Source organism: Helicoverpa armigera, chromosome 18, assembly GCF_030705265.1.
Source record: "Helicoverpa armigera isolate CAAS_96S chromosome 18, ASM3070526v1, whole genome shotgun sequence".
NCBI lineage: Eukaryota > Metazoa > Arthropoda > Insecta > Lepidoptera > Noctuidae > Helicoverpa > Helicoverpa armigera.
In genome coordinates this window covers 4,323,565-4,339,306 of record NC_087137.1, presented here as the reverse complement: position 1 = coordinate 4,339,306, position 15,742 = coordinate 4,323,565, and the positions used below count along the sequence as shown (strand labels likewise).

At 37.7% G+C, this 15,742-nt stretch overlaps 1 protein-coding gene across 6 annotated transcripts in view; it reads right to left on the bottom strand.

Moving 5' to 3' along the window:
• Positions 1–1,684: 1,684 nt before the first annotated feature.
• LOC110375373 (histone-lysine N-methyltransferase PRDM16) overlaps positions 1,685–15,742 on the bottom strand; it is a 101,779-nt gene continuing 87,721 nt past the window's right edge. For 5 of the 6 annotated variants that reach the window (XM_049847387.2, XM_049847398.2, XM_049847404.2 and 2 more), the window contains 4 exons: positions 10,781–10,895; positions 5,941–6,097; positions 5,482–5,652; positions 1,685–5,160 (listed from right to left, as the gene is read on the bottom strand). In XM_049847387.2, coding sequence (XP_049703344.2) covers positions 3,430–5,160; positions 5,482–5,652; positions 5,941–6,097; positions 10,781–10,895 — 2,174 coding nt within the window. In that variant the 3' untranslated portion in view covers positions 1,685–3,429. The remainder of the gene's footprint in view (positions 5,161–5,481; positions 5,653–5,940; positions 6,098–10,780; positions 10,896–15,742) is intronic. The other variant, XM_049847391.2, reaches the window with a different exon arrangement.

The window sequence follows — 15,742 nt, the reverse complement described above, 5'->3', positions numbered from 1 at the left end:
GCAGCGTGGTCACATCACTATTTATTTATGTTGACTGTTTATTAAGATTGAGAGAATTTCAACGTTTAACTAAAATAACACTGTTTTGCAATGTTTTACTGAGTGAAAATTATTTATTTCGTATTCAATTATAATATCAATTAATTGAATCTTAGCATCTAGGAGATGAAGGTAACTCGCGTTAGGTGCGCCAGTTCTTATCCTAGACAATGAGGCGTGTCAGGGACCGCAGTCAATCGCCCACTTAATCCTCTATTACAGGGTGCCGAGGCGGGTGCGCGTGCGCCGGTCGGCCGCTCGATAATGAGTGTAATTGCGCTATCTGCGTCCTTGTTCCGTCCTTGCTTTCACTGATAACGCCGCTCGCTCGAGGTTATCACTTATATAATATTAAGTGATTAAAATCTCCGAAAGGTCAAGCTTTTTTGTTGACCCTTGCGCCAGTGAACTGATTTTTGACATTTCATTGAGGATCGATTGCAGGTTTTTATTGACGGATCAGTTTCAGGGACAATATGTGTACCAACTTTCGAATTTTACTTTTTCTTACACAACTGACGATAAGTGTACTGTTGCTGAAACTTGTCATGTTGCTGGAATTATTATTGTAAGTGTGATTGCTATCGCTTTTAACGTAACATTTAGCAACTGCACGTGTAAACTTTACAGTTTGTAGGTCAGCGGTCCCTACAATCGAATATAATATGGATGTTTTGATGAGGTCTTCACAGCCAATCACGAATAAGTAAGCATTGGAAGACTCTTGTGATTGGCTCTTCGACGTCGTGTCCTTTTAAAGTCACGATATAACATTAGAGTCAAGTAATCATTGGTGGATTCGCAATTAATCGGAGCATTTAAAATAACCTATGATGTTAGCGCATGTAACAATTTGATGATGTTTCATAGTACAGTTCTATAGCTATCATCTCAATGCGATTACATAACTCTATAGATGAGTTTGATGGCCGCTTGTATAGTTGTTAACTTATTCTGGTAGTATCTAGGGCCATAATATTCCAAGTACTGTTTCCTATTTTTATACACGTCCCAGGGGAACTTTTCAAGTACCTGAACTATAAAAAAAAACTCAGCCGATAAAATAAATCCATATACATCCTTAAAAGCTGTACCTCTTTATAATATAACGTAATACCTAGACAAGCAAAACCGTTACCGTCAACTAGTTAAAATTAAAACGGCGGTGATTCATTTTTATTAAGAAACAGCAGTCTCAAGCCACATGCCTAAGTAATAACACTCGAATTACACAAATATGTAATAAAGTTTAGTCGTGATGGCTCATTGCGCTCCGCGGCTAATGTCAGAATTCCCACGTCCCCACTTAATTACTGCGGCTGACACGATTCTAAATATCATCACGGTTGATACATATGAGATAAGTAAAGATAGCATTAGTCATAGTAAAGTATGTTTTGTTTCTTAATATGCTTCCTTGTTTTGGGAAGTTATGCAGTTGCAAAATTTTCATCTTTGGGTAACCAAATCAATTGAAAACTAGAGCCTGTTTTAAAATATTGAACAAGTACTTTATTTGTTTGTAGTCTGACCAATTAATTTCCATTGAAAACAGCAACTTTTGATTTGTCGCAAAAAGTTTCCTATTTTCAGTAGACTGAGGAAGGAAAACAACTTCATAGGGTTTTAAATGAATACAAAGCGCTTGTATTGTATTGTTTTATTTCTCAATGCGTTTACAATATTATTTTAATATTTTAATTGAACTTGAAATTAAATAGGTAAGTGTACTTAACATACAACTTTATCGTGTGACGTTAAAACCTTATCGAGCTAGTGCCTCCGAGTGATATGATTACAAAATATCTTACTTTACAAGTATTGCATTCGTTTCCATTACATTACACTGTCCAAAAAGCTTTCAAACTTATACAAGTGTGTACTGACCCTTATTTAATACGTGAACTTCATGCAAGGAGGTTGTGACTGACAAATGACGTCATAATTAAACTTTTTATATATTACTGCTCGTGATCAAAGTCTCAAAGACAATAATAGGTCGCTTAGAACTGTGGAACTAACTATACCTAGACAATAGGCAAATAGCAATGTGATCGAAATTACTTTGCATTTAGTAAATATTACGAAGTTATTTCTTATATTTATATTACATTTTCTAAAGATACATTTAAACTTTTATACAATACGCATTACTAATGTAATAAGTATCGCTAAAATCTTTGAGCTTCGATTTAATTTAAAACACATGATATGCATTTCGTGTATCGCAAACTCCTATACAACAATTGTGTAAATAACAAATTTAACAAAATATTAATTTATTAATTGATTCTCTAAACACGCAAATAACTAACGATTCTATTCACAATGCCAATCACTGGTTTATAATGCGCTTAAATTTCATCTTTTCAAATAAATATCGAATAATTTTGGATTATAGAAAAACTTTGGTAGTTTCCTTTGACTAAACGAGTGACCTCGACATTTTTACCAATTTTTATAAATTTACAAAATATAATGAAAATAACAATACCATCTTTCTGTATCTATACTTCATTAATGTCAAATTAATTTGTGTTTAAAAAATATTTGAAATAAAATTAAGTAATTACTCCGTATCCAATTTAGAAATACATAGTTTAAAAATCGAGCGAAGTATTTGATATTTTTTAAACATCAATTAATTAACCTTTACTCTCTACTTTACACAATAACAGACAAAACATTCTATGTACAGTTATAATAATAGAAAATACGTTTTAAGTCAACCTTAAATCACAAGATATGAACTAGGAACAAATATTTAAGTTATCATTAAAACGATTTTTACTTAACAAATCTACAAGTAATCTTAAATTAGTTTTATCATAATATAATATGTACTAAAGTGATTTGTCATGTCGCTTATAATAATGTATTTCTCTAATAAAACTTTTTTACAATTATAATAAAAAAAACTGTGTTTATACTACGTGTGTTGCCAATGAAAATAATCTAAAATCGCATATTGTTGAACGTTTTAGCGGAAACTAAAACGACTTACAACGCGTGCTAACTGCGTATCTTAAATAAGCTAAAGCACACGAAAATTATTTATCTTTGACGGAATATTACTCAATAGTATATTTCCGATTTATATTGCTCTCAATGTGAACGTTAGAGAGACGTTACTATACGTAATACATGTACACCCGCATTACTACGTGTCCTCGTCGGCAGTTAAACATACTTATTTACAAAGACCTTACATAGTTCACTATGGGCCAATTAAACTGACTCGCAATTATTCAATTCTTCTGAATGAAATACTTTCGCCATGTGCCAAAATAATTAATCGTGGCAGTGAATATGTTGGTCTGGCTTAAACTTATGTTAGTTGAAAGGCTGCGTCCATAGCGGCGGCGGCAGTGGCAGCGGGTAGGCCGGTGGCTATGTGGAGATGGCGAGCGAGGGGCGCGCGCCGTGCGCGGGGTGCGCGCCGTGCGGGGGCGTCGCCGCCGGGGACCGCGTGCCCGGCGAGCATGTCACCTTACCCATGAATGATCGAATGTCATCGAAATACGCATCCTCCCTCTCAGTATCAGCAGAACTTGGTGAATCTCCACCTTCTGCCTCGTGCTTCTTTAAGTGACGATCAAGATTCGTCTGCTGCCCGAAGCATCTTTCGCACAGGGGACACCGGAACGGTCTTTCCTTGTTGTGAATGTTCCTCACGTGTCGCTGGAGGTTTGACGAAATGGAGAACGAGCGCTCGCAGTACTTGCACTTGTAAGGTTGCTCGCCAGTGTGTGTACGTAGGTGACGAGTCAGGTTTGCACTCCGTGGGAACACTTTGCCGCAGAACTTGCAAGCGTATCGGTCACGCAGCTTCCCTGAGCCGGCACTAAGCTCTTGAAACTTGGCATATGCACTCGGTTGCCTATCAGGTCCATCAGTACCGAGAAGTGGGGATAAAAAATTGAACGGGCTTGGAACATAGGGCGAGTGCGAGGAGTTCAGGATCGATTCAGAAGAGTGAAACGATGGAAATCGAGGCCGATACATAGCATCGATTAAGTTGCTGTGTTGCGGGTGAACGGCCATTGGGAAGGCGAGAGGTGGGGATACGAGCTGCGGTGGCGAGTCCTCTCTCTTGGGCTCCACTCCTTCGACATCAACGTCTGTTGTGTCATTTTCAGGAGTCTTGCTCCTCTCAGCAGGGCTTTCAGGGGGCGAATATGATTTGACTGAGTTGCGAAAGGAACGATCATCATTCTCAGCTTCAGAATCTTTGTCGTTTTGTTTCCTTGATACCGATAGATCCAAGGGCTGGTCACCTTCATCTTTCTTGGTGTCTTCCTCAGCATCCGAATATTCTGATGCCTTATCGTCTTCAATGACATTCTTTGATAAGTCTTTAGGAAGTGGTGATACAGACTTGTTACCTTGGATATCGTTATTGTTAATTTTAAGTGAGAAGTTGAACGGAGACTTTCGTTCTCTTGGGAAATTGAATGGAACCATCGGTGTAGATAATGGCATCACTGGTGACGGTCGTCGCTGAGAAGAAGCTTCTTCTCCTGATGGAGGTGATTGCTTGGAATAAAGGCTGGATTTGTTAGGAGTAGCCCTGTCGGAACTATAGCTGTCTCTTTTAACTTCGAAATCTAAATCCTTAGGCTTCTTGTTGTCTTCCATAGAATTTGAGCTGTCCATGCTTTTTACTGATAAGCGGCCTTCTTGTTGTTTAGATACCAAATTAGCATTTGACATAGCCATGTCATGTTCCATGGCGAGCCTTGCTCCTTGTACGTTGAAGAGCAATGGGCTTAGGAACTCTGGTGGGCAAGCAGCTGCGGCGGCGGCAGAGAACAGAGCCGGGTAGTGAGCGAAGGTGTTGTATGGCAGAGGCAGAGTGGGCCCCCTGTACATCGGGAACGGGTTGGCGTTGTTAGGGTTATTCATTCCAACGTTTTGTAGTGACGGTATTTGCGGAAGACCCTGGGGCATTTGTCCTCGCAGGTTGACGGATGCAGCTGCAGCGGTGTCGCAGAATCTCTTGTGTTTAGTAAGAGAGGCGTATGACGTGAAGGACTGGCCACATTTTCCGCACTCGACGAGAGCTCTGCAGGCCACGTGCATTCGCTTGTGACGGCAGAGGTTGGAGAACTGAGTGTAAGCCTGGAAAAATACACAATACACAGTTAGACACTACTCATTTTGTATTTAATATTTGTCTAATTTATTTTGATCTTATTTGCTTTTTAACTTTGTACATATTTTTATTGCAACATGATTGGGAAAAGGCTCGGAGGATGATGACATATTTTTATTGCAACTTTTATTTTTGGTCTTTAGGAATTCGGTTTTTGTAAAATATTCATCTAGACGTTATTATGAAAATATTCTTGTTATATACTTAAACACATTTTTTTTTATCATTTAAGTTTTGAGAAAATCACCGAAATACTATAATTTTAATGAGGTATAAAAGATGCTTACCTTAAAGCAAACCTTGCACTGGAAAGGTTTGACGCTGGAGTGGATATGCGTGTGCTGCTTCAGGCCTGACGATGTGGCGAAGGTCTTCCCGCACTCGGGACAGGCGTGGCTGCGGGCGCCCGCGTGCTGCGCGCGAATGTGGCGCTGGAGGTTGGAAGGATCGGTAAATACCTGAAATAACATCAGGTTTCGCAAACGGTGAAACAAATACCACCGGTCAATTACCCACTAATTTTAAATAGAACCCGGGGAGACTGAAAATTACCCATTAAGTTTAATTAATCATTTAATTATTAAAATTATTTTTTATTTAAAGAGGAGATAGAATTGTGCTTCTAAAAGTCAATTGAAAAGAAAATTTAATAAACCCATGTTCTTTCAGGAGAAAAATATCTATAGGTACTACAATGAAAATCTAATTTTCATTCCAAACTACAAGCATAAGTTTTTAATCCACACCTTAGGACAATTCTCGCAGGGATATTTTCTGATGTCGGTATGCGCAATCGCACGGTGCCTCAGATGCAGTTCCCTAGTGCTGTATGCTCTGTTACAGAGTTCGCAAGGAAATGCAGCGGCCGGCTTTGCGTGCTCCGTTATCAAGTGACGATCGAGACTGCAACAAAACACAAGAAAATTTATATAAAAATATCATTCAGCCGGCTAAATGTCAAGGACAACAAAATTTCCCCTTGATATTGGCATCCGCGTATGTGTAGAGAAAGTTAGCGCACGGGGATTCAGCCCCAAGGTCGTTTAGATTTAGCTGTTTATTCTCAAGGATAGTCGCATTCTTTTGTGCCTACAGGGTTTTTGTCGAGTTTTTAGTCGATGTTATACCGGAAGATTTTGAAACAAAGCTGGAACTGGTTTTACCGAGTAAATTGCGTTGAGACATAAATTAGTCATCAATTTTAAACGCAATTTTTTATTTTAGGAGTTTTATTCATGTTTTTACTCAAGACAACATTGATAATATTATAATTATTAAATGGCTGTATCCAATACAATTATAGCAAGAAATACAAAAGGGAAGTGTTAAAAGGAAACGCTTCATGGAGTCTCATTTGTTTCTCAGTAAAAATGTATGGGACAAGTTCACGCAACTATAAAATATTGAATAGATTTGCGTTTAATAACGTATTCGTATTAGCTTTACATTTGTATCGCCTATTTTGCAGTAAAAGAAACATTCACAAACCACCCTAGTTTGTATCAGTGACAGTTCCATAGCGGCAGTAATTTAACTTCATTTTATATTGTAATTGTATTTTATCGCATACCAACAACGACTCTATTAGAAAGTGAGGAGATTACGCTAACGAACTCGAATAGGGCACGTTGCCATCCTCACGGACACTACTTACAGGAAAAGACAAAATAATAACATCTTTATGCATAGGGATCGCCCACGCGGACCTAACTTATACACCGGCCCATACATAATTCAAACATGTTTTCGTTCCACGGCGTATGTATGAATTCATTTTTGCAATAAATTCTGTATGTACACGTTTTATGAGCAAAATCCGCACTAGACGCATAATTTATGATTTTCGCTTCGCTTCCGAGTATTCCATTCATGTGACCCCCATTTTCTCGGATTCTATTGGCAATACTGTTATCACGGTCGTAATAACGTGTGTCGACATTTGATGGAAAACGTATATCATTTGCAAAAACGGTCCGAGTGAGTCTCCTTGGCATAACTGGTCTACCGCACGCAACCCTTGCTGCCTCCGGCTATTTTCTAGCGCTGCACCTGTTACACCTCGTTAGTCGCGTTTTAATATAAACGAAGATTACATCGCTGGTTTTATTAAGGAAATGGTATTGACTAGCTGTTGCAGAGGTAGATCTACGTTGATCTATTCGAAAGCGTCGTGGTCGTCAAGACGGCGAGATGGAACGTTTTCACTGTAGCACGGCGGCGGGCCCGTCGCCGTATCTTTTAATTAATCTTAGGAATAAAATCTATCGTCAGTAATGGTTCCGTCGCTTACTGTCTGTTCGAAGCGTTCTCTTAATAGTCGCAACGAGACATCCTACATCCATGCTGAAATGTGTGTCACATTCGGCGTACCAGGCAATTAGTGTCTCGAACCTGAAGATTTTTTAAAGAATCCGTTTAACCACCTTAGATACTGACAGTATACTACAGAAGCCAAAATAAAATACAATTAGCCTCATCAATAAGTTTTGCAACCAATAAGAACAAAGTACTAGCTATTTATTAGATTCGTAATCGACGCACGCGCAACTCAGATACAACGCATAGCCCCAGGGCTCACTTGCTCAAGCGTTCTATCTGCGCATACGATCTTGTACTGCAAGTATAGGCCAGCGTATTTTTTCATTAGACCACTACATCATCTAAGTAAACGATTCTTTGTACAGTTGTATCTTTTAATACAGTGTTGCGTAATTTCTATAACAATTGAAAGTGTATTGCATTCTTTCTGTTCGTTGTAATTGAACATCGGTTTGATAACACTCGGGTCGCTATTTCAGTTGTTATTTTTTACTGCTGGATGGGATATGTCGTAAGTGTGATTTGTTTGCGTATGTTATTTCAACTTTTTTTATTTATGTATTTAACAAACATATAAATAAATATTTTCTACGTAAGTCTTATGGAGCAGAGCCTGTAAGAGACTCCACGTGAACTAATAGATAGCGTCCGTTTAATCTCCTTAGCAGAAACATTACGTCCGCAGTCGAGATCGAGAGCAAACATGCTGTAGACATTGATATCCGCCGATCATAGAAATAATCTACATGTTCACGAATTGATAACATCCAATGAACAACTTTCGTTCTAAGCCGATCTATTAAGCTCCGCCCACACAAGCCTCCGATACTAACTGGTCGCTAAAATGACGCTTCCTTTCTAAGATGCTTTGTGCTGCTTGAGGTTAAATGCTACAAGGAATATAAATAAGCAAGAGCTATACGGGAACTACTAGAACTATATGGGAAAAATGTATGGAGGGGATTTCAAGACATCAAAAGGAAAAGTATATTCAGAAAAATATCAGTTTCGATGAGTGAGTAAGTTCTACCTAAATAAATATTTATTAACCATGGGAATATTTCTAAAAACTGAAGTTTTGTTCTAAAAATTTTGTTTTAATCATCCTTGATCTAGAATTTTATTGGCATCAAGCGTCATTTTAGCTCCACTCCAGTCTAATGATGTACTACCGTCGAACGTGCTTACATTTTAATAATCGATTGTAGATCCCGGCTAGCGCTAACAATCGGTTGAGAAATACCGTAGCTCAGTCGATGTCTATAGATAACATCGATATTACCAACCAAGCCGATCCGATTCTCTGTTTGCATATCAAATGATAATGAACCCGTTATCACGACAAACTAATCGTCGGTTATATAACTATGAATACTAACCATCAAGTTCCTTGAAATATTAAGTTACCTGATCAAATTACTATGTCTATTCAATATCGAAAGATTACCACCTGTATTGAATTAGCAATAGACGAAACCCACGCCGAATAAAAATAGACGAATAATAACCACGTTAGACAAATAATAATGATTGTACAAAAGATCTGATCTCGATCGAATAGCCTGTAATTTTAGTGTTGGACTTCGCAATCGCTACCTGATCGATCTGATATCGATTCAAGGTGTGACAGCGGCGATGATCATTCCAATTGTGACAGCGCACTGTCGAAAGTAAGAGTGAAAAGAAATTCGATAAAAGTGATTACAGTAATATTTCGTAATCTACATGATGCATTATAATACGCCCGAACAAGTATTAGGAGCGAGCGTGACACTATAATTTAATACATCAATAATAAGAATGGCTGATTTTGCTTCTGTTTGGAGCGATACGAGGCAGCTAATGCATTACTGATGTCAACGAGGTGTATCTTAGAATTAGATCTAATGGTCAACTGAAAAGACAGGCTAAAGGTGGGGGAACACCGAGAATATCTTTGTATAGAAACACCTTGATGAAAATTAAGAGAAATTCGCTAGATAATTGATTGTCTTTTTTCTTGACGATCCACTCCATCGGTACCTTATTTGATTAACCTAAAGTCCTTACTGTATAATTTATCCCATAAGGCATAAAAAGCAACAATGTAGCGCACATCTAATTACTAATCGATCTCTCGATGCCCTAGAAACGTTTAAAACAATAGTGATGGCGCGATAAGAACGGCGTCACTGCGAGGATACGTTAGAACGGTGCATGTCGATAATCTCGATCTCTTGCATTATTGACGAGCCAGCGCTTCGATAGAATATGATGACACACGCCATTATGGCCTTCCATCGCTTGTCACATAGATAATAAATTCATGATATATTTTCATTCGTGATGAGACGTTTAGTTTTTTTGTGTTAAGTACTGATTTTATCAGTTTTTGTTTTTAGCTGCTGTTGTTTTTTGTTTAATTATTTATTTGATAAAGCGAAGTATTATAAAAAGATTTCGTTTTCAATTGAGATATGCCATCTGCTCGACACAGCAAAAACGCGGAATCGTCGCGTGCCAGCGACCCGCCCGGCAACAAATCATCGAGGTGCGTCTTATCGAACGAGCACATCACTAGCACTAAATAAATCGTTACAGCCCGCTCCTCTACGACCAAATAATATTAATGGCTGGAGGTTAATGGTTCCGAAGACGTTTGAAATTGATAGACTTCTGCGTCTACCGGCAGACATCTTGAATGCACCGTTTAGATGGAACGCCCGATTGACTGATTTGAATTTAATTTGTTGGTTACACGTACATTTAACTGTCTAGTTTTTAATAGGCATTTAATCGCTACATTTGCAGTAGTAACGTAAACCGTTTAGAAGAGTCGGAGATACGCATCTATAACGTGTTACAATAGCAATATTATATAAACTGTTTAATGTTAATGCGTGGAACAATGGTTTTAATAAGAATTATTTAGTAGCCACTTAAGCCGGTTAGACCTCAATAAATTTCCTAGAACGATATAAATAGAGTTAGCGACCGATACAATCATATCGTCTATCGTGGCTCGGCTTCGCATCGCTAGTAAACCAAAGACATAAGACGCAATAAAGGTGACTATTATCGAAAAACTTGCAATGTGAGGATGATTTTTTTAAAGTGAGAAAAGCTGATAATAATGTTCAACCGTCATGCGTATTTTGCATATTCCTTGGTATACCTATATCATGGTTTTCACGTTTACGTGACACGTCCAACGTAGCATGGGTAGTATGGGTACATTCTTATAACTGAACATAAAGCTTGAACCAGTATGTAATGTATAGTACTTACACATCGATGTTGGGGAAGGGCAGGTCGCAGTAGCTGCAGCGAATGTCAGCGTCTTCTCGATCCTCGTCCTCAGTGGGAGGGAGGGCACTGGACTTTTCGATTGAGGATTGGTGCTCTGAAACAATTTATTGGAAACATTAGTACCTTAGAATTATCTCGAACTATTAGTTAGCTATTTTAGAAAAAAAATTTTACTGGAGGGATTTTTATTTCTCTTTTTTATTAATGGGTATAGATTTTTTTGCTTGAAATAAATGTGTCGACTAGATAGATGAAAACGGTAGATGTAAAATTGACGAATTGCTATACCTAAACACTAACACAAACCAGAAACAAGCCATTCAACCTTCTTCAATAAGTACTCATAGCAACATCAGAAACCTACCAACCAACATAAAATAACAACATCAATTTATCATCCCAGCTACACTTCCTTCAGTGTAAGTCATTTAACAGCACAAAGTTCTATGTAAATCAATAGGAACCATGCAATTATGGCGCGGACAGTTTCGTAACGTGCAAGTGTGCGCCTGCGATGCGGCGGTGACACGACCGAATCTGTTATTCATTGAGTCTGTATCAACTGTAATTGAAGTTGTTCCTTTTTAGTAAACTGAAGCTAAGACTTGTAGGAAGATGGGTACTATGTGTGTAATGTAGTATTGAAATGTAGAATTTGTACTACAGTCTATTGTATGCTGAACTTAATACCTATACTCATATCAGTCAATCAAGCTTGTTTTTTATCTCGCTTTACTTTTTCTATACTTAAGTTATTACAGATAAATCCAAATTTTTACGGCATACAATTAAATAAACTACAGGCTAGGTTAAGCAACTTGTGTAGTAGTAATGCATAATTAAAGAGGGCAAAACCAATTCAAATTGGCAAGAAACCCCAACGATCGCGAAACAGTCAGAGTCAATTTCATTTCCAAACCCCGACTTTTCTTCCCAAGCAAGTACTTTCCAAATGACCAACAGCGATTAAATACCTTAACAATTACATAGTCCAGGAAACATCAAATAAAATACCTATCAGTCGTAATAACAGGGTAGGATATGTCGTACGTTTGCAGTGCTATCGTCACTGACGTACGGCATCACGACCAGGCCGTCGGAAGTATGAAGTATGAAGTATGAAATGGTTCGCATTGACACATGCAGAATTAATTCGAGTCACGAAATAAACCACGCCCCGAGCATTGTCTAACGAGCATCCGTGATAAGGCAAGGCTAAGATAACGATATGATATCATCGGGCAAATATGATTTAGTTCTGTATGTTGAGTGATGAATATTTGGTTTGAATTGCTAAGTTTTGTTTTGATTATGGGATGGCTTTTGTGTTGAAGCTGTGACTATGTTATACTTATGTATAGTTATGATGTTATACTTTTGTATAAAATAGTCACAAGTACATAATACCTCTATGAATAGTACATAACGCAATCAAAACTAAAGATAGGCTTGAGATCGCAAGATTAAAAAAATCGAAAATTGGTTTGCGGTATTACCTACTCAATGGCGCAATTGTTTAGTCTACTTTTTTATTTTTTAAATAAAATAAATATTATAAAGAAATAAAAAGAAAAAATATAACATAGACACAAGCAGTAATTGCATCCTACCATAAAATGATAAAGCCTTACATACCCAAAAACCACCAAACTTTTTACAGGTCAAAGTCAGGATGCCACCAGATCACAAAGATGCCACGAGAGGTCAGAGGTAAAACTATGTGCGATGTCAATACTATACTGAAGTGTTTGTTACAAATTATCATGGGCCAGTCACACCCCCACCCCACCTGCAGGGCGAGGGTTAATATGCTCACTTGACCCGCGCACTGGGGAAATATGGAAAATCATCTGTGCGTGACAACTATGCTGTTTGTGGTTTTAAAGTTTTGAATGTCCTAATTGACCGTTTGCAGCTTAGGGTTATGTGGATTTGTGAAGTGGTGACGTGATTTTATCATTTGATTTTGAGTTAAATAATATATAAACCACATATAGCTGTGGATGCTTTTTGTTTAAGAAATAAATATGCATCAGCATACAGAATACAAACTTATAGCAAAAAAATACGATGAAGACTGATTTCGTTGGATATCTTGAAAAAGTTTTCCGAAACAAGTTCTTGAGAAAACATAAAATATACTAACAAGATAAAGAAAAAAAATAAAGATCACAATTAAAAAAAAATGCTATTTAATTTCCCCTTAGTTATAACTTACATATTTGTTACCTAATCCTCATTCTTTTTCCCACGCATTAACGGCCTACACTACATACAAAAGTAGCCCTACGAAAAACAATAAGGCACACAAAATTTGCGTACATCAGGGTGTTCGATCGTTAAGTTTTCCCACGACGACGTCACAGATGTCAGACCGGCGCCCGCGCACCGTGACGGTGACTTACCGATTCTGTAATGAATTCCACCCCTAAACACCTGTTATTTCTCGCAATTTAGAGAAGTTAATGTTTGACGTGTTGTTTTAAGTCAGTTTTGTTGATTAATGACGGGAAAACCGTTACCAAAAATCTGATTTAACTAATTTGATAACATTAGCTACAAATCTTAAAATTTTAAAAAATCTGTAAGGAAAGGATTTTTGCTAATTGCCACTACTCGTTCCTCAACCCTTAAGTTTTTATTGACCAAAACAAGAATAAAACAGTCGTTCTCTAAAACTGAACGTTAGTTTTTTCTTCTCATTGCCTCCTGTTATCCAATGTTTCTTCTATTTTGAGAAGCCTTATTTGTATTTCCTACGGCTGCACCATTATCTTTACGGCAAAATAACCTCAACAAAACAATTCAATTTAATACCCATACTCTAGAGCACAATCATGTCGATAATCTGTTAGTCCAAGGTTCGCTTCCTGCGTGGAAATAGGTCTTGTTCGCGCTTGAGGCGGACTTCGCATCAGGTGCGTCGCACGCGCTTCGTACCGTTACAGCCGCCGGCGAAAACGGTCGCAGTGCGGGCATAAGATAGGTGAAGCTCTCGTACCTGCTTTGATATGGACCAGTGATTGCGTCAGCATGCCTTTGTAGCAGGTCATTTTGTGGTAAAAGAGAATTTTTAACTCTGTTTGGACTGCCCCAAAATTTAGTTAGGTTAATTTTTGTAAATACATATGTAAAAGACAGTCGATTTAATTCTCATGAATATTATCTCCCTCACCAGATTAATTTAACCGAAAAATATTACAGAAGGATTATTAAAAATCTACAGCTAAAATGTGGAGACACGCTTCACAGTCCATTGTGGTACAAAAATTATTCAATTTCGCGTGACATCAAGATAGCATACGATCTAATCTGCGAACAAAACAGGCTCCCGAACCAGATTCAACCCTTCACTGGGGGCGGTGTTATTAAATTGAAATATTTCTATTTTATTGTGCGTAATATTTATTTGATTGTTAAATAAATACGCGATGTGGGACGCCGAGCGATTGTCGCCGGTTTAATGGAGGGTGCAAGCTATTGTCGTTGGTTAATTTTTTGATTAATCATCCTGTTTGGGGCACCGTTGCGTTTGTGACGTTTCAATTTCGGTTTTTGCGCAGCATGTTTCTGATAAGCGATATTGGTATAAAATTAAACAATGTATTTATGCAATATGTCCGTAAACAATATATTAAACAATTAAGGATACAATAGTTTGACTCTACTTTATAGGTAAGTAAACCATCTTGAATCAAAACAGGACCGTCTTTATTTTATTTCATTTCTGCTTCATTAACTACCTACACACAGGTACCCACTCCTTACAAATAACTCACAACGCCGTACAGATAAAAACAAAACAAAGGTGTAATCGTAAACGTCATAATCCATAATTCTTATCAAATTTTAAAAATAATAATCACGAGGCAAGATAACGGGAGCTAATACAGAAGTGTACAATAGTGCGTGCGCCGTCGGACAAAGCAACGTCATCAATTTTAATCTGAGCGACAATTGCGCGATGACAAATGTCAGCGCGCGACACTCATTCATTACGCGCACGAATGCACGCGGCTATTTGAAAAAACTACAGCCAATAAAGGGTTAACTCCGTTATTGTTATTGCGTATGACGGGAGATGGATTGTAAAACTAGATTGCCATAGAGATTACTAATCCGTTCATTTCAATCGCTATTTATGCATAACAACTCAGGAATTCTAGTACAAACTCTCAAAGCTACTTCTAACACAAATATTTAGCCGCAAGAATGGGGCTAGGATCACTAAAATGACCTTTCAGAAAATATTTGTGCACTAATAAATCTGCGTCAGTACTTATGAGTTACTGTCTCTTATCTAGAGAATTTTAGGTGCCTCGCCTTATGTAACAGATCGGTATGGTCTAAACGTACGTAAATATTTGGCAATAATTTATCTTGATGTGATCAATCACCATTGTCATGTAGAATATTTATTCAAAATCCTATCGCGAGCTGAATAAATCCTTTCGCAAAATATAATGTTATCGAGAAATGTATTGAATAAATGCTAGCTATATGTGGCCTTTATTGGGATGGAGGTCCATCAATCAACTCTTGCGCAACGTGAGAGCTCGATCACAATTGGTGACTGCAAATAGTTGGTAATTATGGATATTTAAGAGTCATTGTGGACGTTGTATTTGTTTGTCACGCTGCGTGTTTGAGATGAATGTGGGTGGTGAGATGTGTGGTTTATTGACGCAAATAGTGACCCTTAGCATGACTATACTCAAAAGTATTGGGCTGTCGTTACGTCTGTTGAAAATACACAAACGTTTGAAATAGTTATCAACAACTTATTTTTACTACTAGCTATATTTAGTTATACATGGAGAATAAATTCCAACCCAGGAAGAATCACACTTTTTTACAGTCGTGTGTTAAAGGTTCACCCAGCGGCCATCTTGAAATTTCAATACCTATCCTAATGACACATGAAGTCAGCAAGTCAACGCA